The sequence below is a fragment of the Excalfactoria chinensis genome, chromosome 9 (assembly GCF_039878825.1).
Source record: "Excalfactoria chinensis isolate bCotChi1 chromosome 9, bCotChi1.hap2, whole genome shotgun sequence".
NCBI classification, from domain to species: Eukaryota; Metazoa; Chordata; class Aves; order Galliformes; family Phasianidae; genus Excalfactoria; species Excalfactoria chinensis.
In genome coordinates this window covers 9474811-9502288 of record NC_092833.1, presented here as the reverse complement: position 1 = coordinate 9502288, position 27478 = coordinate 9474811, and the positions used below count along the sequence as shown (strand labels likewise).

Genomic DNA, 27478 nt, shown 5'->3' with positions numbered 1-27478 from the left:
AAGTGGAATTTTGCTTGGAAGCTGCAGTTTCATTTAATGCAGGATTTTGCAGTTGCGCATGTGCTTCTTGGTGCAGTCAAGATTAGGTCACTAATTGGGTTACCAAGCCCCATAGGTGCAGTGACAGGGTTTGGTGGAGCAGTGCCTAAGTGCTGGGGCAGCAGCAGTCATAGCTTTGCTGTGTTCAGTGTTGTTGAGCCTTTGTAGGAGGTGCTGGCAAGGCTGGAGAGCTGCCGTTGCCATGGAGTAGAGTCAAAGCTGTTATTTTACCAGCAAGAGAAAGAATAATCCTCGCTCCTATTCCAGGACACAGCCAGCTTGCCTCTGAATGGAGGGGTTTGTTCAGCAAGCACAGAAATCCAAGCCTGGTGCTCATGGAGTGATGCAAACAAACTGGTCAGCGGGGACAAGGCAACCCTGTGCCCAGCTGCAGGCTCTCGCCTAGTCCCTGTGCTCGTAGCTGGGGTTAATATAAACCTCAGCTGTGCTTCTTGCTGCAAAGTCCTTGGTGTTTACAGGAGGCCAGTTTGGATCCCTCTGCAATATCCGCTGCCACTTTCGGTACTGGCTTTTTGACTGATACCCAACGCAGTCTTTAATCAGCATCCAGAGGTGCTTGTTCTGTAGGAGAACATCCTGTGGAGTGACACAGCATGGCATTAGTGGGGGGAGACCAATGCCAGCCCCTGTGACACGTGCCAGCCCATATACATGCAACTTCCTATGTGAGCCACAGCAATCATTTTCCATAGTACAGGTATTGCACTTTCTTCTTGTGATGAGGGACACTTGCACACTTGCTGCCTTGCAGGCAACAATCCCTGCTACAGGATGCAACCCCGTGCTCCCACCCAGGGTGGCACAGTCATCTCTGACCCACAAAGCATCATTTGTGTCAGCTGCATGGCACTGCTTGTACTCTACAAGCTTAAGGTGTGTGAGCTAAGTCATCTCTGGTGCTCCGTCAGGTGGGTTTGATTGACACACAGTGACTAATAAGGGAAAAGGGAGGGAAAATGGAAATAATAATAATAGTAATAATAATAATAAAAGCCTGAGGGTTTGTGCTTCTGCAGGAAGAGCGTGTCTGCAAAGAAAAGGAAGAAAGTCCTGAACAGATGCAGCTCACTGCTGGGATCAGGCAGTAAATGAATGCACTCACCTCTGTAAAAAAAGAAACGCAGAAGGTGACCAGGAGCATCAGCAGGACATAAACTCTCCAGATCACAGGAGTGCAAAGAAACTGTTGGAAAAGACAGGAGCAGCAATTAGGTTTGAGTGCCTTGCCAAGATTTGCATCTGTTCCTAATGACTGGAGAGGCTGACTAATATTTTCTCGATGGCAAGCATGGAGCAGTCCGTAGGCAGTGACAGTAATTCCTTGTCACAGAGATTTGGAGGGGTTGATGCCAGATTCCCCACAGCATGCAGCTGCCTCACATCACCACTGACCCTGCGACTGACACCAGCAGAGCAGCATTCAGAGCCCAGATATTCCGGGGAGCTTCAGCCTCCTACATGCAAACCCACAGTCTGTGCTGTTGTGGTTTTTGTTAGGAAGAACAGCCCAGCAAGATACAAAGCACTTTTTCTTCTCCCTATTGCAGTCTGGCGGGGAGGGCTGCCTCATTAATCAAGTCTTTGTTGAATGGATGATAGAGAAATTTGAAAGTGATGCCCAGAAAGCATCAAACCAGCGAGTTCATTTCCAGCATGGCTATACCTGTAGCTTGTGTTCTGTGTGCATAGGTAAAGGTCCAGCAAAACAAAAAACAAATGCATGTTTTGTCTTCACTTACCTGCATGCTGCTGTACACAGCATCCATGTCGGCAAGGAAGAGGAAGAGGCAGATGGCGAGCTGGAGGGCTAGGAGCACTGAAAATACATCTGGAGAAACAAGAGCGTGGGTGGGCTTTGGTGGGTGAACTCTTCACTCATGGGAGCCTCAAACACTAGTGCTGTGGAGCTGCTAGCCTGTACGTTTTTGGTGTTGTTTGTTTGAGGTGGGGGTGCTGTGCCTCAAAGACCAATGGAACTGAAACCTAGTTTGCCTATTGCAAACCTCCCTACCTATGCTGCTTTTCTCACCCAGGTGATTTGGCACTGCAGGAGAGATTCCTTCTGACCCCTCCTCTCTTCTGCGGGCAATCAGTGCTCTGTGAAATGAGTTTGGGACCAGTCTATTGCCAAAAGCCCTAATGAAATCATATCTGCTAAGGCTAAGCAAGATCCTGCTCTCTCATCCGTGAGTAAAAAGCTGCAATTGCAAAGGAGCTATCAGTCAGCTGGAGGTTGGTAGGGGTAAATCATCTCTACAAATCCCAAACAGAGAAGGAAAGGTTATTGTCAGAGGATTTTAACAGTGATATTATCACAGGATTTTCTCTCTCATCTCTAGGAATGGAAGTCAGGCAAGCTAAAACTGAATCTCAGAGGAAGTCTATTTGACGTGTGGATTTTGAAACAAATACATCTGATCCTTACACACTATCTGTGTTCTCAGTAATACACAGTTCTGCACTAAGAGCAGCACATCACCTTCTGGAAAGCATCTATTTTCCAAAACACAGTCTTCTTTTTCAGCTCCGCTGCTCCTTTTCGCTAGAGGGAAACTAATGTAGACAGTGCTCACTGAGATTCTTTAAGGAGGGAAGCAGGAGCTCACATACACAACAATTACTTCACATGCCTGTCACTGGTGTGGGTACAGAAAAAACTACATCATCCTTTCCTTTCTCTCCTGCCAGGAAGATTTTGGAACAGGAATGGGAGCATACAGAGCTTGTGTATTCCAGCTCTACTCACAGTTGGTGTAGATGGGCTTGCGGAAGGGCTTTCCCTTGGAAAAGACAAAGGCCACAATGATGCAGTTGATGGAGGACAGTGGCCACAACGTTGTGCCTTCATAGCTGAGGACCATGCTCTGGGCGCTGCTGCTGGTACTGTTTCCCCCTGGGCTGGTGAGGGGCAAGGTCTGGTTCCCGAGTGAGCAGTGTCTGCAAGGTGACACTCAGCATCTTGTTCCTGCCTTCTGCAAGAGTGAGCTGCAACAACAACCCCTTCTCCTTTCCTACCCACAGTAACCAGATATCACCCACAGCAATGAAAACCACAGTAAATAGATATTACATATACATATATGTAGCTGAAAGGTACAGCTTGAAGTCACAGCTTGATTGAGCACCTGGTGGGAAGGCAGGGCCAAACCCAGGGAGCTCAGGTGCATGCAATGTACCTAAGTGATTGGAAGGGGTGAAGCCAGGAAGCACCCCTTCCCAGACCTCATTTAAGGGCTGGCAGTGGATGGGGGATCTTGCTGGACATTCCTGCCTATCTGAGGACTGTGTAAAGGTAAGGAGGTTTTTGCTTTGTTTCTATTTCCACAGCTGCCACATTTGAATGGCTCTTCACTCACTGCAGCATAGGACTTTGCCATTGCACTGTTATTGTTATGCTTTCCAACATGTTACAATATATCTCCTAGAAAGCAGCTTAGCTGTCGCCATGTACTATCTCGGCTCCCAGTTAGGTAGTGACAGCAGTATTCAATGCACGGCAACAAGGAATTGGCTCAGTTCCTTACACACTGCTCTAGAAATACTGGCTCTGTGGCACAGCTGTGCACTGGTGGGCTGGTCTGGTCTTGCTGACAGCCACTGTGCACACCATAACCAGAGCAGCATGCTGGGAGTCCTGCTGAGAAGAGGGACTCACCTCCAGCTGGCCAGCGCTACATACCAGGGCTGCTTCTTCACCAGGAGGAAGCCACAGGTCTGCATGGCTATGGTAAAGCAAACATTGAGGATAACAGAAAGCAGCAAAGGGGGGGAGATGAGCTGGCCAGGAGGGCGGTAGGGTGCCAGCTTTGGGTACGCTTCGGTCAGACTCACTGGAGAAAAAGCAGAGAGACTTGCAGTCAATGGCCAAGGGATTGCTCCACCACCAGTGGTTCCAGTTACTGATGGCAGAACTTGGCTCCTTGCTTTAATCTTTGCTGGGAAATGAAGGTGACTATTTACACTCATGCTTTCAAACAAATTCTGGGGCTTCCCCACACTACTTACTTGTTAGGCAGACCAGGAGAGTAATGACCATGTCTTGAATCAAATACTGGTAATTCCCAAAGATTTGCAGTTGCTGAAACAAAACCAAGAAGACACCACCTGACTACCAACATCTGCTTGGGGGGTACAAAATACAGCCCCATCTTATCTCAGAGCAGCAGCATCCAGATGCACCCACAAGAGCAGAGTGAGCTCAGCTGAGTGCTGCCCTGCCCCTTACAACTCAGAACACTTGTGGGTGATCACATAGCAGGTGAATGTTTTTCCACCCTTATCCCAGCAGACACTACTCTCTGTAGAGCACTCAGATCAGGTCACTTGTAACTCCCAGGAATGGCAGGCATGGCCAGAGTTCCACACTGTACCAAGCTTTGAGTAGTGAGGATACAGACAGTGGTGCTCCCAAATTAATGGCTGCTGAAGCAGGGTTATGTTATTGTCATTTGGTTGAACGATACTGATACTAACTGAAATAATTAACTGAATAATCATTGAATAGGTTAACCAGCTTTTCATATCTTTGTTATTCACTGAAGACCCATATGCTGTTCCTTCTCTATTGAGTAATACAACTAAAGACAAAAAACCCAGAGTGAGTGCTTGTCAGTGCAAGGTGGGCATTATACACTTACCCAGAACAGCAGAGTGGTGCCAACAAATTGTATCAGGCCATACAGGGTCAGGTATTTAACCACAGCAAAGGAAGCCACCAAAGCAGCTCTACCTTCCCTGTTCAAAACACAGAAAAAAGCTGGAACTGCCCCTTTACCACAGCCCTGGTGTTATATTGCTGGAAGTTGCTACTGCTTCTAAGCAGAATAATTCCTTTGATTAAGAATCTTAAAGAAGAATGGAAAATAGTTTAAATTCCATAGACGTATTTTGGCCCTAAGATACTGCAGAGCCACTTAGCTACCCCTCATCTGCAGTGTTTTGTTTCCTTGTGTTTATTCTGCTGCTACAATTTTAATACCTGGCTTAAGCTGCTGTTGTTTTTTCTCTACTAATTTGCTCAGCAGTTCTGGGAATCAAGTGCACTGCCACATGAAATCGTCTTTGCATACATTTGGCTAAATGGCATTATTCCTGGCTGCTCAGTAACTACATACAGCATTTGGATATGAATTTTCTAAGTACTGACAAGCAAATCTGTCCTGTCGTAGCTATTACCTGCCTTTTCATGAGACTTCTGTACCTGCAGTCATAGACTCATTAAGGCTGGAAAAGACCAGTAAGATCATCCAGTCCAACCCCAACACATCCCGCCATGCCCACTGACTGTGTCCTCAGGGCCACGTTTCCATGGTTCTTGAACACCTCCAGAGATGGTGACCCCACCATCTCCCTGGCAGCCTGTGCCTGCCTACTCTTTCTGAGAAGTTTTTTCCTATTATCCAACCTGGAATCATTCCCTCTTGTCCTACCTGTTCCAAAATACTGGTCCCTATGCCCAGTGCTCTGGAATTTATGGATTTCATGTTGTTACTGAGAAATTAAGTTTGGTTTATTAGTATATTTGAGGGTAGCCTGTGCACACAGGCATACATAAACATATGTGTGTATATGTGGGCAGCTGGCCATAGACAAACATAGATCACCCATTTCCTTTGCTTAGCTCCCCAGGATCCCTGTGCACTACTGCACACTCATGACCCCACACACCAAGCTCAGTGCAGGCACTGCAGGGCAGCAGCCAACCAACCTGATCAGCTCCGGCACACACTGGATGTTGGGGAGCTGTGAGGTGAAAGGTGAGGCCACCGATGCTTCCTGCTCAGACAGTGATATCCCTGCATGGGCCATCTTCAGAGCCTGAAACCCACAGGAGCAGGAAGCTGGAGAGAGGCACAAATCCGCCCCTCCCACTGCGTTCAGCATTGCTTTGCATGTTTTGCTTCAGGTGTGTTTTATCATTCGTGTTCCCTTATTCTGTGGTCCAGCTGATCTCTTTTTCCAGATATCTTTCCTCCCCCAGAGCTTAAATATTTGCTTTGTTGATTTAATCCCCATTGTGCCAATTTACAGCTCTCTGAACCACCCTGCTCTGTCTCCCACATTGGTGTTTGTGCATACTTCTCCTATTGAACAACCACTGAACTATTTAAATCAGTCTATTATCTTCTTTTCACTCCCTTCCATCTCCTGATCATATTTCTTTTATTTGTCTTGTGAGGTCCATATGAGTCAGCCCCGTCCCACCAAACCAGCCAATGCTGTTACAAAATTATATTACAATAACACACTTATTGTAGCAACATAATAGACAACGTAGTAATTAATTTGTTCATTAGGGTCCTCAACTCTGCATTGGAACAAATATGTAAGAATCTGTGTATCTGTTCTTATTTCTGGGGACATGCACATAGGTAGTGTCTTATAACAACGCGCTGACTGAGCATACCCATGTGCTAACTTAGGAAATGCTTATAATGTGGCATGCCAGGCAGTATCTCACACCTTTACCCCATAGGTTGAAAGAAGTGATATGAGGGGAGGGTGAGAGATTTGCTCCTACATACCCCGCAGTCGTTGGCTCCATCACCACACATACCCACGCAGTAACTGGTGGAGGAAAAGGAAGGAAAACCATGAAGGAAGGAGTGAAAATTTGGGAGAAGGATGGTCTTTGTATGCTGGAGTTTGTGGTTTTATCTCAGCTCTTTTTCACCGAGCCTTCAATGCAGCCACAGTGGATGGGAGCAAGGGCTGACAGGGCTGATTACACCTTTCTTCACTTGGGTTCAAGAAGAAAGGGAAAAGAACCTTACTCAAGTTTCTGAAGCTCTTCCACGAGGCTGGATTTCTGGCCAGGAGACATCCTAGCAAAGACAGTCGTGTTCAGCAGTATCTGCAGGAAAGAGTAAGGGGCAGCCTTGGGTGGGTGTTTGTGCCCCACAGAGGCAGGGTCAGGATCCCTGATGGGTGAATGGCACAAACCTCTAATGCCATCTCCCAGCCCCAACATTGGTTTAATTGCCTTTAGGACCAAATTTCACCTAAAGCAGCTGCCTTCATCATGCTCTGGTTTTTGCCTTGCCTCTCTCTGTGGCAGACCAGCATCACCACATGCTCTGCAGCAGCCTTGGAGCAATAATGTGTCCCATGCCATTCCCTGTTGCAGTACAGATGGTGCTGCTGGTGACAGTGGCAATAGCACTGCTCAGACAAAGATTTTCCTAACGTGAAGTTCTGTCCAGAGAAATCTCCTTCCCAGCAGTAGCTATTTTATGGGAGGGGTGACAGGAGCTGAAGGTTTCTGCTGTTAAATGCAGATATTTCATGCCCCTTCTGCTACTGCTGAGCAGAAACGTTGCCAGCTCTGGCACTGGTGTGTGGGAATGGGGCTGCTGTTTTTAATTAAAATGAAGTGGAGGAGGTGACCACAGAGTCACTCCCCCATGCAGCTGCTTGCACACCTCAGCCACCCTGGTCACCCAAGGTCTCTCAGATGCTGACAGCAAGCTGCTCAAGCTAACCCTGAGCTATGCTGGGAGGATGCTGAGTTGTCAGAAGTGACAGCACTTCAGGTATCAACTGAAAGACACCTTTCTCCAGATGGAGAAAAAACTGTCCTTTACATAAAGCAGGGGGGTGATTAAGTGCTTTCCTTCCCCTGCACTTACTTTCGGCAGCAAGCTGTAGAAGTGCTTTACGAGAACCTGGTAGGACTTCCCATTCATTGCAAAATGGTAGTTGGAGCTTTCTCCTTCCAAGGTGATCTTTTCCTGGGTGTTGGCACACATCTCCTAGAAACAAGAGAGCATTTATCCTCAGGCTGAGGTCACGAAACCTTGAAGTCTTGTCCCCAGGACAGACCCATTTCTAGAGCTGACAGGTAGCCCTGGTAGTGCCACCAGCTCTCAGCCAGGGCAGCATGCCTGTCCCTGGGCAGAGCACTTCCTTCTACTTTGCATCCATCTCTGCTATGAACCCACACCACATTTCAGCCTTTCTCTTGAGAAACAGGCAGGTAGCATCCTTCCTGCAGCATCTTTTCCCAGAACTTTAGGCCTGTCAATACTGGATTTTCTGGCTTTGCTCCCATGTGTCACTGATACCTGTTAAGGCTAGCTGGCTCATTTGGCCAATGAAGCTTGGTCCAGCAAATAGTCTCACAGACAAGTGTTTCTAAATGCATTAATTAGGCATGCATCAAGCACAAGGGAAGTGGCCACAGTATCTGCAGAGTATTACTAGTTATGCATGCAGTCCTGAGCAAAAAGCCTCTGTATTAGTTATTTCTTCCTTGCAGGCGGATGGTTCACTCTGTATACCCTGGCTAGATAGGAACCCACCCAATGCTCCTCAGATTTGCTTCAAAATCTGTAGTGAGAGCCCAAACCCAAAAAACAGCTATTAGACATCAATGCTCTGTTAATTCACTCTGGCACCCAACAGCCATCCCTTGGCTGTGCTCACACTGGAAGCAGCTGCACTTGCTTTGCTGTCTTCTGCCAGTCGCCAGGCAATGGAAGCTGGAGTGGAGCCCTCTGGTTCACTGGCTTCAATGATGATAACTTTGCTGGCCTCATGAATCATATCCGCACTCCTGGCCACTGTGACTGCTGTCTGAAGGTTGTCCCCTGTGAATGGTACCAGAGAGGTTGGCCTCGTGTCCTCCATCATGGGGCTGCTGTAGGAGCGAGCTGCTCCCATCTGCCACAGCTGTGGGGGGTTCACCTGTGACCATGATGCTCCTGATGCGGGCAGCAGCCAGCTCTCTCAGCACAGGCTTTGTCTCTGGCTTCAGACGGTTCTCCATCACCAGGAGGCCCAGAAACTCCAGCCCAGACTCTGCTTCCTCTCTTGGGAGAAGGAAAGAAACATGGCTGTACTTCCCAGCAACAAGACTCTCCAGTGGTTGTATTGCTGGAAAAGCCATGCTCAGCTGGAAACAGGTTCATTTTAACATGAAACACAACTGGTATGAGCTTGGGAAAAGCACTGCTCAACAAGTGTCCACATTTCAGCTACCAGTCCCTGCTGTTCAGTCTCGTAGAAGGACTTGCACAGCCAAGGTGAATTCAGAGAGCAGCAGGCTCACGCTGGCTGAAACTCATATTCAGCGTAGCTTTCTGTCACAGTCTCAATCCATGACCCTTTTGAAGCACAATTACCAGCTTGAAAGATTCAGCTCAGTGAGACTTGCAAGAGTAGTAGTTAATTGCAAGGCAATTAACAGCATAATCAGCATCTGCTGAGAGGAAGGCATGATAGGGTTCAGCTTCCCCATGCACATCCTCAGAGAGGAGAGGAGAGGAGAGGAGAGGAGAGGAGAGGAGAGGAGAGGAGAGGAGAGGAGAGGAGAGGAGAGGAGAGGAGAGGAGAGGAGAGGAGAGGAGAGGAGAGGAGAGGAGAGGAAGGGCTGGGCCAGTCCCAACTCACAGGGAGAGAAGTAATCCCACAGTGATACAGCTCCTCAGCACTGCTTACCTCTCCAGGTTGCTCACATCTACATCCTCTGGGAGGCTCAGCACTTTATGAGCCAGGGCGATGACTCTGAAGCCACGGCTTGTGTATGTCTTAAGCTCCTCCAAGAAATCAGATGGAACTGTTTACAGGATAGAAAGTTAGAATGTTCCATCCTTGCTGATTGCTCCTCTGTGGTTAAAGTCTGCCTTTTATAGCTTTTCAGTACTGTGCCCTCTTTTGGTTTGTACAACGGCTGTGCAAATGACTGATCCATACATCTATTTCATACTTGTAAAATGCACGTTAAGGTGCAGGTATGCACAGTGCATTACTCAGCAGAGAACAAATGAGTGCTTCCATAGCTCTGGCCTGATCCTTTCTGCAATTGTGCTGAGTAATGCTGGAAAAGTTGTTTTTACATTTATGCCTTAATGGGAAAATTCTCCCATATCCTGAGTTTTCAATTCTGATTGTTCCAGTGACTCTAAAAACAAAGGGTTCCTTTTAACGTCACAGTATTTTGTAATCACTAAGTACTGCCACCATAGCTTTAAATGTGGAACCCTATTATTTATTAAGCTGTAATCAATAGAGAAGCAATCAAGGCTGAATGAGAGGAGCCATTTAGAAACCTGAGAAAGTGGAACAACTTTTTAAAAGGAATTTTTCTTACTGCCATGGAATTGTTTGGCTGTGTGTGTCATTTGGGCTTTAAACTAAATCTTTCCATTGTCCCTCAAAACCATTTTCACCTGTTCTCAGGTCGTTGCCATCTCAAATAACAAACCACAGAGACACAGCCCAGTGCTCCTGCATGGCTGGCACCCTTTCAAAATGCTCAGTGAATATACCTGGGTTTCAGGTTTGCAGGTAAATTTGAGAACAGGCCTATTACATTGCTCTCACACACAAAAGAAAAACTGATGTTTACTTGCAGAGAGAGGACAGAAGCCTTGGCTTGAGTGTTAATAGCAATTATCCTTAATAACTGTAATTTGCATGTCCACAGCAAGTTTCCCACTGCTGAGATTTAAAGCCTTTGTAAGCTGGGTCAATAAATAAATACTGAATTTACAGGTCAACAAATTAACAGAAAATTTGAGAACTCATGCAGCACAACAGAGTGGCTGTGACACATGCAATTACCACCATCCCACACCTACCCTGAGCATTTTGACATATCAGCATTATTTACTGGCTGTATCTTCAGCTGATGCACATCAACTAGGTGATGTATAGCAGCTGAACCACAGGCTGTGCATCCCAGCATACACGCTAGCAATGAAAGCTTATTTGTGCTGTTAACCACTGACACTTTACTCCTGTACAGAGCCAAGGCTTGTTTGTGGGAGGAGTTGTACACATGCAGTTGCAGAAAGTGCTGCAAATCTTTTAGGATTCCAGTTCAAGGTCTGCTTTGGATTAAGTTTGAATAAATGCTATAAAGGTGCCCTCCCCCACATTTATACCTGTTTCTTGTCTGCAAAAGCTGGACACTGTTTCTGGTGCTCCTTTCATGTACAGGTCGTACTGCTCCTCTCCAATCTTCCTTGAAATAACAGACATCCTCTGCAGCCCAGAGGAAAATGGGAATTGATGTAGGATTGCAATTCCTTCCACAGGGGCCTGGAAGAGGTCAGGAAAGGGAGATGTTGCCTGTGGATTTGATTCATGGATTACACTAAGTAAATCCATCCTGAGCTTCAGCTCATCTGAGCCTTTCTGGCTTAGGAGATTTATTGTTGATAGGGGACTATTTCTGTGTCTTTTGACTATGTTATCAGATCAATGATGATTAAGTTTAGAAATCACAGTTTCAGAAACAGTGGCTTCCTAGCATACTTCCTGGGAACCTCAGTGCTTTTCTTAATATTCAATTTTTCAGACTTTGTCCCAGGCTTTTTCTTAGCAATCACATCCTGATGCAATATTCCTGGAGTTACAGACATGGGAACTGAAAATTGATGTTACAGTGACATTACCAAGGGAACAGAGCAATGTGAGAAACAAGATTGATTTCCTTGTTGCCACAGCACCGTCTTCCTGGTGCTGCTGACAGAAATCAGTCTCCTTCCTCCGGGAAGAAGCTGGCTGGCTCAGCATTTGGGCTGGAAACAACACAATTTTCAACCACCAAAATGCAGAGCTGCTGCCTTTTGAGAGGGAGAGGGAAGTAAACAGCTCTGCTTTGGCTTGAGGCTGGTAAGCCTATCAGTGGAGCCGCACAACCATTACCGGCTGGACTTCTGGTCCACACTCCTGTCAGTTATGTCCTGACCTTACAGTGCATCTTCTTGCAGGTGTATTCTTGCTTTAGACTTTTATCCAGTTTGCAACATTTCTTTGCACTGGTTTCCACTTAGACCACTCATTGAGCTTTTCTGGTCCTAAGCTCCCATGATGTCTGTTTGCAGGGAAGGTGAAACATAAGACCAAGACCGAGGGAAGGTCACCTTGCAGCCAGCAACCCAGCAAATTAACAGTGCATGCGCAAGAATCTTCACAAGCTGCAGGTTGAAAGCACAGAGTATTCATCCCCAGAAAGAACTGGACTCACGCTGCTGGCATTTGGCCCCGGTCTAACGATGCAGGCATCAATAGCACCAGCTCTATCCTGAGCTGTGCTGGATTCTTCTATCTCCTGTATGGGAAAAAACATCAGTTCTGATGGTGCTTTTTTTCTCTGGCTTCACACCTGACTGTTAAAAGCAGAGGCAGCAGCATATGAAAGAATTTCCCCCTTGTTGTTGGCACACAGCTGAAACAGTGTTTTGTTACAATCTGCGGGGTGTTTCTAGCCATCACAACTGACAGCCTCCCTGCAGACTTGCCCTTAGTAGAAGCCCACAGAGCCCTCCATCTTCTTACTTGATGAGAGTAAAAACCCTGAGTCAAGTTCTTTTTGTTTCTCTAACTTCAAGTTCCACATCAGTTTAACGCTATCTAACACCAGGAAAGAGAAATAATCCCTATGTAACTAGATACAGCTTCCAATTTCCAGCTTCAAAAGGCTCAATGCAGGAACAGGGTGGAGAGTTTGGATGTAGGATGCTTTAGCCCTCCAGCTCTGCTACTTCACATTCTGCCAAGGCTCATTCGCTGTCATCATCCCCCTTCTGCCATTGTGCAGCTCTACTTCTGCCTGTCCTTGCACAGCAGAGAGCACCAGTCCGGTGCCTTCCTGCAGTGCTGCTGCAAGAGCTGCCATCTGTTACATTTATTGAATCAAATCTCTTGAGCAAAAAGGCTGAAGGAGAAAGGGATGATGGGGCAGTTGACTGCAGTGACCCCTGAGCCGTTACAGACTGTGTCTGCATAAAAGAGCCACTTCTTTCCTTCTGGTGCCTTCTCCCATCTCGCTCCCACCAGCACAACACTCCCCATCCCTGCAGATGTGCCCTGGGCTCAGCCCCTTGTCCCCTCCCCAGCACTCGGATTTGCAGTTCATCCAGCCCGAGGCTTCTCCATTGGGATACACCCTTTGCTCAACAGAGAAAACAGCCCTCAGCATTTGGGCACATAAGTTTGCCTGCGCACATCCCTACAGACATGTATTTGGGCTTGACCTTGAATAAGCCCCAGGGCTGTGCTTTGGAGGGTGCAGAAGACACGAATCACATTACCCAGTGTGTGCCCTCAAACATTTTCAGGTCTAGTGGGTCTCCTTGAATCTTCTTATTCAGAACCACCAGGGAGTGGCAGCTTGCCATGGCTCCGCATACCGGTCCCCAGGGCAGAGGAGTGCTGGATGGAAACTTGTGGATTTTCTGAAAGCTGATAAGAAGCAGAGGGTTAAAGGGACTTCTTGTGGGAGGGATGCAGAGAAGTCTTCAGCTACTGTGTACAGGTGCTGCTTTGCTGCATTCAGTGGTGTTGAGCCCAATTACATCTGAGCAATAAGGCCCAGAAGAACCTCCACTTCCACTGGTAGAGCTCAATCCCCACTTCCAGACACCAGTTACTTGCCCCCTCTCTTTGGTTTTAAAAATGGATAAGTTTGACTCCTATTGAGTTACTTGGAGGCATGCTATTAAAGATACATGCCCTGATGTATTTCTGTGGAAAGCCTTGAGGTGTGATCCCTCCAGTACAAAGGGAGCACAGGGACTGGGCTGGGACAAGGCTTTGTTACTGCACCATTTCTCAGTCTTTTCACATATTTTTCCTTCCAAGAAACTGGCTTGCCGACAAGCTCTGCCTGCCAGACCAGAACACAGCCCATTACCATTTAGGTTGGCATGTTAAGGAGAGAAATTTAAATAGATTTTATTTACTTTTGATCACTGCAAGCATCCCCTGTTACTGAAGGAAGCACAGTACAATGAATCTGGAAGCGAGTAGCATGACAGCTCACAGCTCTGTTAAAAGGAACAATGCATCCCAGGACCTGTCATCCCTCTGGGCCATCAGAGTCTGTTCTGTTTCCAGCAAATTATACCTTGTTCTCAGGCTGGTCATAATTGGCTTATTAATTAATTAATACTTGAGAGACACCATGAAAATGTTAAACAACGTAAAACCAACAAACGCTCGCATCTTATTAAGCATACAATAGGATATTTTGCAAGCGGAATGAAATTCCTTTACTGTCATTGCCTCGCAGTATTCAGATTAGCTGACAGCTCGTCTTATGTGCTTAGGAGTGTGAATATATAAGAAAGAATAATTATGTAAATGCGCTAATGAGATCAACACAGCCAATGATAGCTCCTCCTTGTGTTCTGGCAAGCCACCAGCACTACTTCCCAGCTGGATGTAGACTGGGCACATCAGCAAAGAGTGCCTTATGCTCTGACACCTCACAGTTCTTTATTATGTGAATTTATCCTGATATATCAGTTCAGTTTTGTCCTGCTGCTCACGTGAGCAGACGCTGCCTGCAAAGCTACCTCAGTGGAATCACTTCCATTTGCTATTTAGTGGGCTCCCAGCCCACCCAGGATGCCCAAGCTTAGCCTGAACCCCTGGGGCACTGGATGGATGCCAAGAAGAGAGCATGCTATGTGCCAATGGATTGGTCCTGCTGGAGGAACATTTTATCAGCTGACACTTATTAATCTCTTCTCATTAATTTGCATCAGATAGCAATATTCTTTCTGTCCTTTGAGAAAGCATTGGGAATATGATTTTTCTCCTCCCGTAATAAATTCATCCTTTCATTCATTACGGTATGATTATCTCTGTGGTGTTGAGGTATCTGATATATTAACAGCAACTAATGAAATCTGGGAGTAGGTACGGGGTGTGAGATTTGTCCTGGCCACTGCCAATGATTGCTTTTTTGAGTTGGTGTAACAAGCAAGTTATGCTGCAAAGCTGAAGTCTGATATGGTATTTCAATACTGTGAATTAAATAGCATAATTCTGGATGTAGTCAAGTTTAATATTTACATACTGGATATCTCTAGAGGCTTTCTTTCCTCCTTGGGCTTGAATTTGAGATGGAACCTGCCACGGGTGGGAAGCAGTCTGTAAGGACACCCAGGCTCTGCAGGTCTAATCTGTGCTTCCATGGATTTTTGCAGTGTTTACAGAAGATAGGTGAGACTTGAAAGGCACTGAAGCTGGCAACACTTAATTTCAACAGAGGGAGCATTATCCTAACACTTTAAGGATGAAAGGTTTATTGAATAGATTAGGAATATTTATTGAACTATGCTGTGAATGACATAATTGAAAAGCTCTGTGCATATTCTCTAAATCCCCATCGAGTAATTAAAAGCACTCTCACTGCTGCTGCTGGCTTCTGGGCTGTGTGTTTGCTTTGAATTAGCAGCCATGCTGACAGCTACGATGGCCAGCCTACTTCTTTGAGGGGAAATGAGCTGAGCAGGGACACCAGCCATAACTTTGGGGCAGTACATCCACACTGGGGAAGAGTTATCACTGAAGGAAATCTTTCCTTACCGGCTTCCCTCAGAAGGGAGGACGCCCCACAGGTCCAGTCCATCTTCTGTCAGTGTGCCCGTCTAAATTGAGATAAATATCTGTTATTGTTCCTGCTCACCTCTTCCCCTGTGAGACCCCAGAGCTCCTTCATGGGTAGAGGCAGGAAGCCTCCTGCCTGTAGTGCCACCCAGCCCCATAGGCACCCATAGAGGATGTTATCCTGGGAGTGGGTTAGAGGAGATGGAATGGAAATGGATTGAATAAAAAATAAAATAGAAAAGTAAAAAAAAAAATAAAAAAATAACTGCCATATTCCCAGCAGCCTCCAGCATCTGTCACTGCCTCAGGAAGAGTCTTACTTTGTCAAAGCAGACGAGGTTGATTTGCCCGCAGATATTAATCCTCTGTGGAGTGATGCAGAAAATCTTCTTTTTCTTCAGCCTCCTTTGGGCATAAACGGTGCCTGTGGTCAGGGCAGCAGGGATGGCAGGAGGCACAGCCGCGGTGAGGAGGAGGAGGGCCATGGACACAACGTCTGCCACTGGCTTCTGCAAATGGTCAGAACAACAGGCATTGGGGTGGAGACAGCCCTGCTACCCTGGGACCTGATCCTCCTGATGTGGAGCAATGCACCCTAAGGGGGATGATAGATTTATTCATCCTGGTTCTGCCCCCCAGCACCTCACTTCTGGAATCAGAAGACTGGATTACAGGAGTGGATGATATTCTAATGACCATGGACAACTGAGGTCTTGGAGCTGGCTTACAAGCTGGAGGCATGGCTTGTACTTACTTTGTGGTATGTGAACACACAGATGGTGTAAATCGATCCCAACACGCCAATGGCGGAGAGGCCTACAATGAACTTGAAGGCATCCCTATAGAGCTGGAAGTTCAGAGGTCTGGGATAGAGGATGGATCTCACCAAGTCACCTTTAGCAGTATTGAACCCTGTGTGAAGACATGACCCTCATGTTGTGGAGATGAACAAACAGTGAGACAGTAAGAGAGCTCTGTGAGAAATGGGAAGCCTCTCTGGGGGCAACGTGTGCCATTTTCTTACCATCTTAGGGGTAAACATACCAGTTTGCAGCACCACGGCCCGTGCCGGCCCTCTGCCAGATGATTTTGCCTGGATGACTTCTGTCCCACAGAAGAGGACATGTCTCCGATAGTCCTCCATGCTGTGGGTTTTCCAGGGCTCTGGGCTCTCCGTGAGAGGCAACGGGGTCTTCATAACTGGAATGCTTTCACCTGAGAAGAGCAGCATGTTCTTCATTTAAAGGGGATTTAAAGGTCTTACCAGATTGTGTGTGTGTTAAATAATGACTGCGCCCTTTAGGTGCTTAAGCTTGCCTGGCTAATTAGCTTGCTTATGTTCTTACAGATGTGGATTTATGGTGACAGCCACTATAGTTTGCATTTCAGAGCATATCAGATCGCTTCTCTGAGCATTCTCTGTCAGTGGGCATGGGTCAAATTTTGCCTTGACCCAAGTTCATGCCTTGTGGTTGCTCTATGTTTAGCTGTGGCACTGACTCCCATGTTCACACACTGCCTGCTTGAGCTGAACTGCTGCAAGATCAGATTCTAAAAACTCAAAAAATACATATTCAGTGAATCTGAATATTTGCACTTTCTACTCCTGACGGTATATTAATCCTGCTTGGTTTTCATACGGATTTGAAATGTATATTATGCAATGGTAATGTTCAAAAGCCCAAGATAACTGTGAATTATTCAAGCCACGGTTCTCCCACCTCCTGCTGCAAACTATTCTAAATAAATAGTAAAAAAAAAAATTGCTGTCAGAACAGATAGTGACATCTCCCTGGCAGAGAATCTGCACAGGACGTTAGCATTCCTAACTCCAAGGCAGCACCTGTGAGCATCCCTTCATTCACAATGCAACTTCCATCAATCAGGACAGCATCACATGGGAGAGAGAGGTTTTTTCCATCTAAAAGAAAAACATCTCCTGGGACTAAATAACGGGACTCCAGTTCTTTGAAACCTGTAGGAAAATACAAAAATGAACTTAACTTGTGCATAATTTTCAAGCAAAAAAAGATCAAGTTGCTTTTCTTGCTGACCAAGAAAATCCATCTAAGGCCTTACATCTCCCACCATCCCATCAGCTGCACATCTCAGCATTTTTGGGAGGCCAAAATAGCTATATTTCCTATTCTATGGTCAAGGAACAGAGGCGTTGGGAAGGAAGTGCATACCTCAGTGTGAACCATATATCTAGACTCCTGAAAACTTGCTCACAAGCTACTTTACAAGATTGTGAAAGTAGCCTATAGCAGGGCAGGGAAACAGATCTCTGACCAGAGTTGTTATCTGATTGCTTGTTTGGGAAACTAAGTTTTCCAAGCTGTTTCCATCCCTTAACACAAATTAGTAGGTTCATCTGTATCATTACAGATGCTGCAGATAGTGATGGCAATGACACGGATGCATCATTACTGCACTGCACAGGCCTTTGCTCACTGCTCCTGCTGCCCTGCCCCACTCACCTCCCTCCACCCCATTCTCCCCACAGCTCACTCTGCACATTTCAGCTGTGGAAATCAACAGGAACTGTGCAATTCCAGATACATTTCAACACAGCTGTTAATTACACAGACCAGTGAGGAAAACGAGACAAAGATGACTCACCTTCGTTCTTTGTGCAGACTGTAACCTGGACTTTGTTATGCTCCTCAACGAGGTCATGCAGCTTGGTAGACTGCTGTTGGTGGGAAAGAGATTGCATTGTTGAAACACCAACACTGAAGCTGAGCAGCACGTTACAAGTCAGTGACTGAGATAGTATCAGAGAAACTGAGCTCCCTTTAGTTATCAGGGGAGTTTTCACACCTCTCTTTAGAGGTCAGGATGCTGAATCTGGGCTTTTTCTGTTTTTTGTTGTCTAATTCAGGCAATTGTGTACCCTGAGATAGCGGTGAAGTCAACTGCCATTGCAAGGCCAATAGAGAGAAAGCACGATCTTGATTTAGAAAGTTGCAATTGAAAAAAAAAAAACAAAAAAAAAAACAAAAAAAAAACCCCAAGAGAAGATTTCTTCATGAGCAATGTTCTTATGAGTATATCGAACCAATCTGAAGAATATCTGGAGGCCTCAAACGTTATTTCTAATATAATTCTTCCTGCCTAAGTTAATGGTCACACAGTAAAACTGGCCTTGCCGAAAAAAGCTGAAGACGCCATCCTTGATGCTCTGCTACATCAGGGCATAGCATCTTCACTTCAGGGATGCAGGTGCTCTTGAATGTATGAGAGTGCTCATTCAACACAAGAATGCATTTACCCTAAATAACACATACAGATTTCAGTCAGAGATTAAAAAAACTGGGTTCATGGCCAACACACCTGCACTGATAGGAGTTCCAGCTATTCACAGGGTGTGCTTTGAGAGTAGTGTGAGGCTGGAATAAGGCAAATAAAAGCATGCCCTTGACAGAGGGCTATATGGAGAGCCACGTTGGCACAACACAGCACTGCATATAGTGTACAGAGGGGTGGTCACCTCCTTGCTCTGGCTGGCTGTACTATTTCTGATACAAGCCAGAATGTCATTGGCCTTCTTGGCCACCTGGGCAACTGCTGGCTCATGTTTAGCTAGCTGTTAACTACAGTTCCCAGATGCTTTTTCTCCACGCAGCTTTCCAGACACTCTGCCCCAAGACTGTAGAGATGCATGGGGTTGTTGTGATCACAGCACAGGACCTGGCACATGGTCTTGTTGAACTTCATCCCACTGGCTTCAGTTCATCAAACCAGCTTGTGCAGATCCCTATGTAAGGCCTTCTTACCCCAAGGTAGATTAACACTCACCTCCAACTTGGTGTCATCTCCAAACTTACTAAGTGTGCACTCAATTCCCTCATACAGATCATCAATCAGTTAAGATATCAGACAACCCCTGGGGAAAGCTACTAGTGACCGGTTACCAGCTGGATTCAATTTCATTCACTACCACTCTGGACTTAGCCATCCATCCAGCAACAACATCTACCTGTCCAAGCCATGTGCTGCCAGATTCTTCAGGAGAATACAGTTAAATTATGCTGGGAACCAGACTCTTATGAACCCCATGTGTCAATACTTCAGTCCTCTTTAATTCTTGGGAAGCTCAAGACTACTGGTACTGAATCTTTTAACTCTTCTATTGTAATAAATTCAAGTAACGCATTTTAATACAGAGCAATAGAAAATAACCAGAAAGAGCACAGAAACAGCTGCTTATCACATCCACAGTAAAGTCACCAATGGCATGGTATGGGAAGTTTTTTACAATGGGGTAGGTGAGGTAATGGAACAAGTTGCCCAGAAAGGTGGTAGATGCCCAGTTCCTGGAGATGTTCAAGGTGAGGCTGGATGGGGTTCTGTTTATTGCAGGGTGGTTAGAATAGATGGCCTTCAAGGGCCTCTTCCAACTGAAACAGTTTCATTATTCTAGCTGGCAGATTGCACGGCACTCACCTGTCTGAGGTCATACACGGTTAGGCCAACAGAAATGATTGACAGGACTATGATTGCCACTGTGTATTCAATGTAGCCTTGGCTCAGCCATAGTGTGAGAGTGAAGGCTTGGAACACATAGAAGGGGTTTAAAATCTGCAAATGCAAATGTAGCACTTATCAGAGGATGGAAATAATGCATAGCAGGAAATGGGGTGTGGGAAGAGGGGAGAACATATCATCACAGCGGCTCCAGCACCAACTTAAGGAACTATTTTCCATCTCAAGGTAATATGCTTTCATAGCTCCATCTCTGAACTCACCAGCTTACACATTGTTCACAATGTTTGTAATTAAAAGCTGTTGCTAACTGGTAACTATGCAGCAGCAATTATGCTGGCAATTTAAAGTCAGAGTTTAAGAGACTTTCAGTCAATCAGTTTCCCACTGACGAGGGTGACCTTAACATTGCTGGTCCTAAGTAATCTCTACACAGAAGACACTATCCAAATAAGGAAAAGAAAGACTGAATTGCAGTCAATGTGTTTAACACTTTGTGATTTAAGAAATTCAAGTGGATATCTTTTATTTTTTCTTTTTACTTTCTTTCTTTTTGTTTGCAAGAAGAGAAGAATCTAAGGGTCTGTGAGGCCATCAGTAATCAGTCTCAGACTACAGCTAAGCTGAAGACCGGATTTTCTCACACTGCCACAGTGTTGGCCACACCACACTGTGACAATTTTACAATACTAGTCATTGCTTGCATGGAATATGCTAAAACAGGAAACAAGCCCCAGTGAAGTCCAGCAGAGAACACAGTTTTTCTTCTCCAACTAATGACAAAAGAGATAGATGAAATTTTTTTCAGAGAATTGCCCACTATCTGAAGAGTGACAGACTTTCTGTGGAACTGATATAACGAAAATACCAATTGAAAGAGCTTTCTTCATACAGATTTGAATTGAAATGAATTATTCATCTGACAAATTTGGTACCTCAATGAAAATTTAATACACTATTCAAGATTCACTAGGACAAAGAGACAGATACTAAATCAGGATGCCAGTCTTCAGCTGCTGAAGCAGTATCTGGACTGAAATACCACCTGCCTGTGAGATCCTCTCTGCCTTCAGGCACTACCATTAATATTTCAAACACGAAGCTTCAGACTTGGATGGAAGTGCAAAGTTCAAATTAAATAAACTTTTGTAGAGCGCTGCACTGGAATTCTCTTCAAGACCATCTCCAGGGGGCACTGAAAAGTTGGTGATATCACATCCAACCAATTTCAGGAGCCCTGGAGTTTTTCATGTATTTTGCACATCTTCAGACAAACTCCTCCTAAAGTTCAGAAATGTGCTGACCATGCTCTCTTGGAGACTCATCATTCACAGACAAAGACTCAGTACCATTTTATGATTGTCCCAACCCATGACAGCCTGACTTACTGACCTCTTTGAAAAGTAACTTCCAAATGGGACGGATTTCAACCTCAATGGCATTAGGCCCACATACCAGCTGCCTGTAGGGAGCGAGAGAAGAGTTCCTGATTCTACAGCTTAGTCACACAGGTAAGACAGCAGGAAAGAAGTGAGCTCAAGTAATATTAATACTTACCTAAGCAGGTAATTCTTGGGGGCAGAGACAATTGAACAGCACAAAGAAATCTGTCAGGAAGCTATTGTACCTGAAAGGGTTTCACCCAGGGGCAGAAGTTTGCTATTTCCATGTTGAAAATATTGAAACTTTGCTGTTAAACCGTGTGATGAGCTCTCCAGAGGTCTTTTAAGGCAATGTTGGCAAAGGCAGATAGCCAAAGCTTGCTATGCCCTAAAACTTGTCTGGAACTGATGGGGAACCCAGCCTTGCCTCAGTATCACTCAGAACAGAAGAAGCTCAGTAAGGTGTGGGGATAATAACTTTTCACCTTTCTGGATGCAAACCATGCAGTTCATACTGCCTTACAACTACAGTGGGCAGCAAGAAGCTCGCATGAATTTAAAAGGGGATTTAATAGGTCGTACTGTTATAATTAACTCATATACCTACTCTTATGCAGGCAGTACCTGATTTTCCGTTCTTCCCCTGTCAGGCCAGCTCCAAATTTGTGGTGTATGCTGTGACACGTGTTGCTGTCTTCCAGTGATCTGGGATAACAGGAATAAGTTCACACAGGGGACTCCCATATTGCAAAGGGATTTGTGGCAAGTTGTTGACACTCACCCAACTTTCCTGAACTCTTTTACAGAAAAGTCCCAAATGTAATGGATTTTCTGTACCTGGATACATCTCATCTGCAAGATCAAACAGCAAAGATTCCTTTTGGCATTCAGGGAAATCCACCTCACTGTGTTACAGAAATATTTCCATATGTTCTATGAGAAGGCTTCAGCTTATTAAAAGAGGACTTGCAGGAGGATTCTGTCAGTGTATTTCTGGAAGCCTTCCAGTGCTTTGACTTTTGTAGTTCACCCACCATCTTCCTTCCACCTTTCATCTCCATTTTGTAGACAACTTACCTTTAACTGTGGCTTCATTATGGCTCTGTTTATAACAGAGTCTTTATCAGCTACAAGAGGACATTCTGAATTACTACCAATGGGTTGTGTCAAAGTGGACAAATCAATCCAGGTCACCTTCTTCCGGGTGTATTTCTGAAACTCATCCTAGAGAAATAGAGCCCAGTTCAGTGACAACCTGAAATGTTGCCTGTGACAATGTTTCCTGACTCTGAGAAGCGCATATGAGATTCACAGAGAACTACAATCCTGTGGCCTCCTTGCCACCACAGCAAATATAAGTCCACAGCAACAGGGATGCCAGGTGTCGGTACTTCAGTACCAAGCAGTAATGCACTTTGAAGTCAAACACACAATCATCTCCATTTGCTTTGATTTATACTTCAGAGCTATTTCAAAGAAGGTGAAATGGAACTAGATGTGCTTCAATAGCTACTGGATGGATATTGCGTCTATAAACCAGACTAGAGCTAGCTGCATGTAAAAGCCTTCTGAAATATCTCTAGTGTGAGCATTGAAACCTCAGCACCAGCTACTTAGCTCTACAAATCTCCTATAATGCTGCTACTCATTATAAATCCACAATCAAAAGCAATTCAGCTTTGCTGCTGCAGATGCACTTGTCAGACTGAATTGTCCTTTAATCAGTTTGGCCTTAACCTAACACACTACTCATTAAGTGGCTTGAGTGCATTTGTATAAGGGATATCATGACAATATTGAGCATTAAGTGTCGTAAGTATTTGCCGTGATAGAATTGTGTGGGATTTTAATTTACAGGGACGGAGTCCTAGAATATAACCAAATCTTAAATCCCAGCTCTTCAAAGCCCATTTCCTCAACTGTCAGATAACTTCCAAGCAGAAAGGTTACTAACAGCCAGAATGTCTGACAATGTTCCCATCTTCAAAGGCAGCTGGCTCTACAACAGCACATAGGGTATGAGAAAAGTCATTGCTCCACTGAAGCTTGACTCATCCTTGCCCCTCCATCTCCACACACAGACAGTGTTATCAACCTGTTGCATCGTGTGGACAAACAGACAGGATGCTCTATCTGCGAAAACCATAGGTTCTGCCAAAAACAGTAAAGTGTGAGAGTTCAACCTACAGTTGTTCTGAGTAGGATGACATCTGCTTCTTCCAAGCTGCAGGGGACACAGTTTGCCCACACATCCCATTCTGGTTTCCAGTAGAACAGCAGCAGCAGAGCCCCGCAGGACAGGATGTACCCAGCAATGCACAGGGCCTTCCGACAGCACTGGGTTTTGTAGCCAAAAGCCTCCTGTACAGCAAAGAGAGAGTACACTGTTAACAAGCTTGACCATGCTGTTTGTTCGTCAGAAAGCCTGAGCTGATTGGGAAGAAAGATATGTGACTGAGGCCTCCTAACAGCACAAGGTCATTTTTGGAAATTAGAACTTGCTGATGGACATGGCACAGTTAAGCACACAGCTTCTGCAAGGAGAATGCTCTCCATGGAGCTAAGCACTGAAATCCGCCTTGCAGAAGAGGAACAGCCTCTGCCTCAGGAAAAGAAAATGGCCAAACCCCCATGCACCTGCTCTCAGCTGCCAGGTACTGTTCCTACTGCCATGTTATCTTCCACCACTTACACCACATTTTGAAAACAAGTACATGAAAGAACCTCTGGCTTTGTACATTCTCTCCCTTTTACTTATGCCCCACATCACATAATCTCCCCTAATTGCTCTTTCTTTTTGATAAGCCAGTACTCATCTACTTATAGGAGATAACAGACCTGTAGCAACACTTCCAGAGAAGCACCACAAAAGTGATACAAGGGATGTAACACCTCCCCACACTGATAGGCTCAGAGAGCTGGGGCTTTGCATCCTGGAGAAGGGAAGGCTCCAGGGAGACCTGAGAGCAGCCCCTCGATATCTAAAGGGAGTTGTAAGAAGGAAGGAGACAGACTTTTTAGCACGGTCTGCTGTGACAGGGCAAAGGGAAATGGTTGCAAACTGAAAGATGATTTAGACTGGAATATTAGGAAAAGATTTTTACAATAGGGGTGGTGAGGCACAGGCCCCATCCATGGAGACACCCAGGGTCAGGCTGGATGGGGCTCTGAGCACCTGATGCAGTTATAGGTGTCCCTGTTCATTGAATGGGATTGGACTGGATGGTCTTTAAGTGTCCTTTCCAACTCAAATGATTCTGTGATTCTATGATAGAGACAATACCAGTTCTAGTTTGTCCCCTTGAGAAAAACATTAAATTTTTGTACACTTTGGCTTGACTTAAGCTTCCCAACAGGGCTAATGATAACTGTAATGCCTGTAGTATAGCTGGATCTTTCCCTACAAGCAGGGTGTTTTCTTCACAGCTTCTGCACAGTGAAGCACTCACATCTCCTTCCAAAGGAAACAGTGCCTGGAGTGAAACCTACTTTTCAAAGTTCACAGGGAGTCACTGCACACTTTGGGGTTTTGACTCCTCAATTGCCATAGAGGAACTTCTCCGAGCAGACAGCAGAGTTCATTTCAGGCAGAACCTGACCCCCCCATGGGTCAGAAGGGTTGGGCATGTCATGACATCCAGCCTAATTGACACAGTTTACCAGTTACAGCACAGGGTATGATGGGACAATGCAACCTGCTATTGACACAGAATTTGAGTGGAGGGGAGAAATGGCGTCTTAAAATGTAAAGACAGTAAGAGTGAGGAAGTCTCAGTTCTGAATTATACATGATAGAGATGCCAGAAGGAAGAGTGCTCTACAGGATAGAATATACAACAAAGCAGAGCTCCTTGACAAGGGCTTGTACCAACAATTATACAGGTTCAACTTCAGGTATAATTTTAAAGTGATTAAAAGGCACTGCGGTAAGAACCTATTTCGTTTTAAGAGAGCAATTAACTTGATTTATCTGAACTGTGATCATAATCAACATAAACTAAGCTGAAATCAGTGCAGTTCTACTGAAATAAAAATAATCACACAGCCCTTGTACCAGGTTAGCAAAACCCATTTCAAAACAGCTCTGCAGCTTTGGAGTTCACAGCCTTGCTGCATGCAAAATATTATTTATTTGGAGGACACAGAAGTTTAAAGCAATAATTGCAGATGTTCTCAGGCCTGGAGGACAAACCAGTCTCCACAGCTAGGGAAATTCATGTTGATCTTTGCTTGCTTGTTTTGTAATAGCAGCAATTTTATAGATAAAATCTGAAGACAGGTCTAGAAAGCAGGAAGCATGGCGTGGTGGCTGGGGCCAACTCACCCAGAAGGCACTGAGAGGATCAGGTCCTCAGTCCCAGCTTGGGAAGAGCTGCAGCGTGTGCCCCTCTGAGCTGGCACTGAGAAATGTTTCCCAAGAAGTGCAGTAAGCGAGAGCATGTTTGACAAAAAGCAGCCTGCTCAAGCTAGACAGCCTCTCACAAGCCATGCTGTGTCAGCAGCCTGCAGGCAGTGTCAGGCCCTTCTCTGCCAGCAGGGATGGAAGCTGGATGGGTAGGGAGGTGTCACTGAAAGTGGGTGCAGCTCAGCTGGGGAGTACAGATAAAGGCTGCCTGTGGCAATGGCTCTCTGCACCCACCCTTGCTAGCCCTCCATCCTCATCTGGCAGTTGACATTGCCACTGCTTCCTATACTAACAGAAGCGTGCATGTATGCATGCATGGAGGATGACTGCCCCCACAGCAGTTAGGGACACCTTGAAGGACACAGTTGCGATGAGCATGACACAGGCAATCACTGGTTGACTCCTTTCCTGCCTCCCAGGGCAGATTTTCTGATTTTGTGTAGAATGCAAACAGCTTCAACCAGCCTGTGCTCCCTAATCCACAACAAGTTCACATGAGCTGCACGAGCAGTAAGCAAAGTCCAGCAGGGTCAGCAGCCCTGTGAGCAATCCTAAGGCAGAGGCACAGTTGTGCAGTGCAGGGCTGGATCTCTCCCACCTGTGCCTTCCTGAGCACCTGCATTGTGTGGCAGAGGCACAGCTCAGTCCCCACAGCTGGGCAAGGAGCGATATGGTGGGGATGTTAGAAGCAGAGGACAAAAGATCCCATCATGGGAAGAGCGCATAGCTGTGTTTCCAGTGCATGCATCACACATGCATCTCTAGCACATAACAGATTGATGGGGCTATATTTCACAGCTGTGCAGAGGCATCTACTTCTGTGCACCTGAATTCTAGATTGTCTCTGCACAGAAGGCTGGGGAAGAAAGCCTTATTCCCATCCTCACTTGGCTCAAAGTAATCAGTCCATGTTGACAGGTAGAGGAAGAGTTTCCATCTCACTGCATTTGCAAAGCAGTCCCTTAGTGTACATTAACAATCATCAATAGTCATTAATCAGTTATAGTCAAAACCAGAAAGAAGATTCAATTAACATTAATGAAAAGCCTTTTAAGGGCAGAATTTTTCTCTGTAAATGCTGCCATAAAAGAGTGAGGAACAAGAGATTGCTCCCATATGAATTGCAGTTGATTTCAGACACCTGCCCAGTTTTCCTAGACCTGCTAAGCAGCACAGACCCTAACATGTAAGGAGAAGACATTTAACCACCGTTTCAGACAATGACCCAGGATGAAGCTCATTTGTAAGCACCTTTCCTATGACTTGCTTTCTGTAAGTAGAGATCTCGATGGTTAAGATGAAAAAGATAATGAAATAGACAAGGAGAAAGGGACGCTGCTCTGCAGATGGATGATTTCTGGTGGGCAGTGGTCTCTTCTATGTTTTGTGCTTCTGGACTGAAGTACTACATTCCTCAATTAGTCTTTACTTGGCCAGTATCAATCTCCAAGTCAGCAAAGTGTTCAGGGTTTTGCCATCCCCAATGCTGTGCTGAAACAGAGGTGAAGAAGCAGAAGCAGATCCAAAACAAGCTTATAGTGAAAGAAGCACACAAGAAAACTGATCCCCAGCACAGCCCCCAACTCCTTACCAGCTCATTTTCTTCATCCTTGTTGAGGAGCACATAATGATCCTTCCAAATCTTTTCCTCCATCTGACTGCGTTGTTTTCAGCACTGGATGTCCTTGGTAAGGTCACGCGACATCAAGCACAGCTATTGACTTGAACTCAGGGCAGCATTACAGATAGCTCTCCCCATGGTCCTTCCTGCTGCCTTTGAATGTCTCGCAATGCGCAC

The 27478-nt window shown here is 45.6% G+C and overlaps 1 protein-coding gene across 2 annotated transcripts; it reads right to left on the bottom strand.

The window, feature by feature from the left end:
* On the bottom strand, nucleotides 1–27478 carry ATP13A5 (ATPase 13A5). Of its 2 annotated transcripts, XM_072344469.1 has the most exons (30): nucleotides 27272–27433; nucleotides 23463–23636; nucleotides 22353–22499; nucleotides 22057–22127; nucleotides 21900–21980; nucleotides 21286–21355; nucleotides 19855–19989; nucleotides 18028–18100; nucleotides 17249–17380; nucleotides 16450–16620; nucleotides 16160–16317; nucleotides 15726–15914; nucleotides 15385–15446; nucleotides 13101–13251; nucleotides 12035–12118; nucleotides 10947–11103; nucleotides 9499–9616; nucleotides 8746–8870; nucleotides 8485–8648; nucleotides 7689–7811; nucleotides 6834–6913; nucleotides 6585–6627; nucleotides 5768–5877; nucleotides 4698–4794; nucleotides 4066–4138; nucleotides 3716–3890; nucleotides 2807–2997; nucleotides 1800–1888; nucleotides 1163–1243; nucleotides 1–636 (listed from the first exon to the last, which is right to left on the bottom strand). In XM_072344469.1, the coding sequence occupies exons 1-30, from the start codon at nucleotides 27332–27334 to the stop codon at nucleotides 442–444; spliced, it is 3582 nt and encodes a 1193-aa protein (XP_072200570.1). In that variant the 5' UTR covers nucleotides 27335–27433; the 3' UTR covers nucleotides 1–441. The 2 variants fall into 2 exon arrangements, with proteins under 2 accessions (XP_072200570.1, XP_072200568.1); XM_072344467.1 differs by lacking the exon at nucleotides 22353–22499 and having other exon boundaries at nucleotides 27272–27478.

What these genes read in the sequence shown, in the direction of transcription:
- ATP13A5 (XM_072344469.1), bottom strand. Translation starts at nt 27,334, where the DNA reads ATGGAGGAAAAGATTTGGAAGGATCATTATGTGCTCCTCAACAAGGAT. An exon ending in TCATCCTACTCAGAACAACT is followed by an intron (nt 22,500 to 23,462) that starts GTAGGTTGAACT and finishes CTATTTCTCTAG; the next exon opens with GATGAGTTTCAGAAATACAC. An exon ending in TGTTTGAGGGCACACACTGG is followed by an intron (nt 12,119 to 13,100) that starts GTAATGTGATTC and finishes TTTCCCATACAG; the next exon opens with GAGATAGAAGAATCCAGCAC.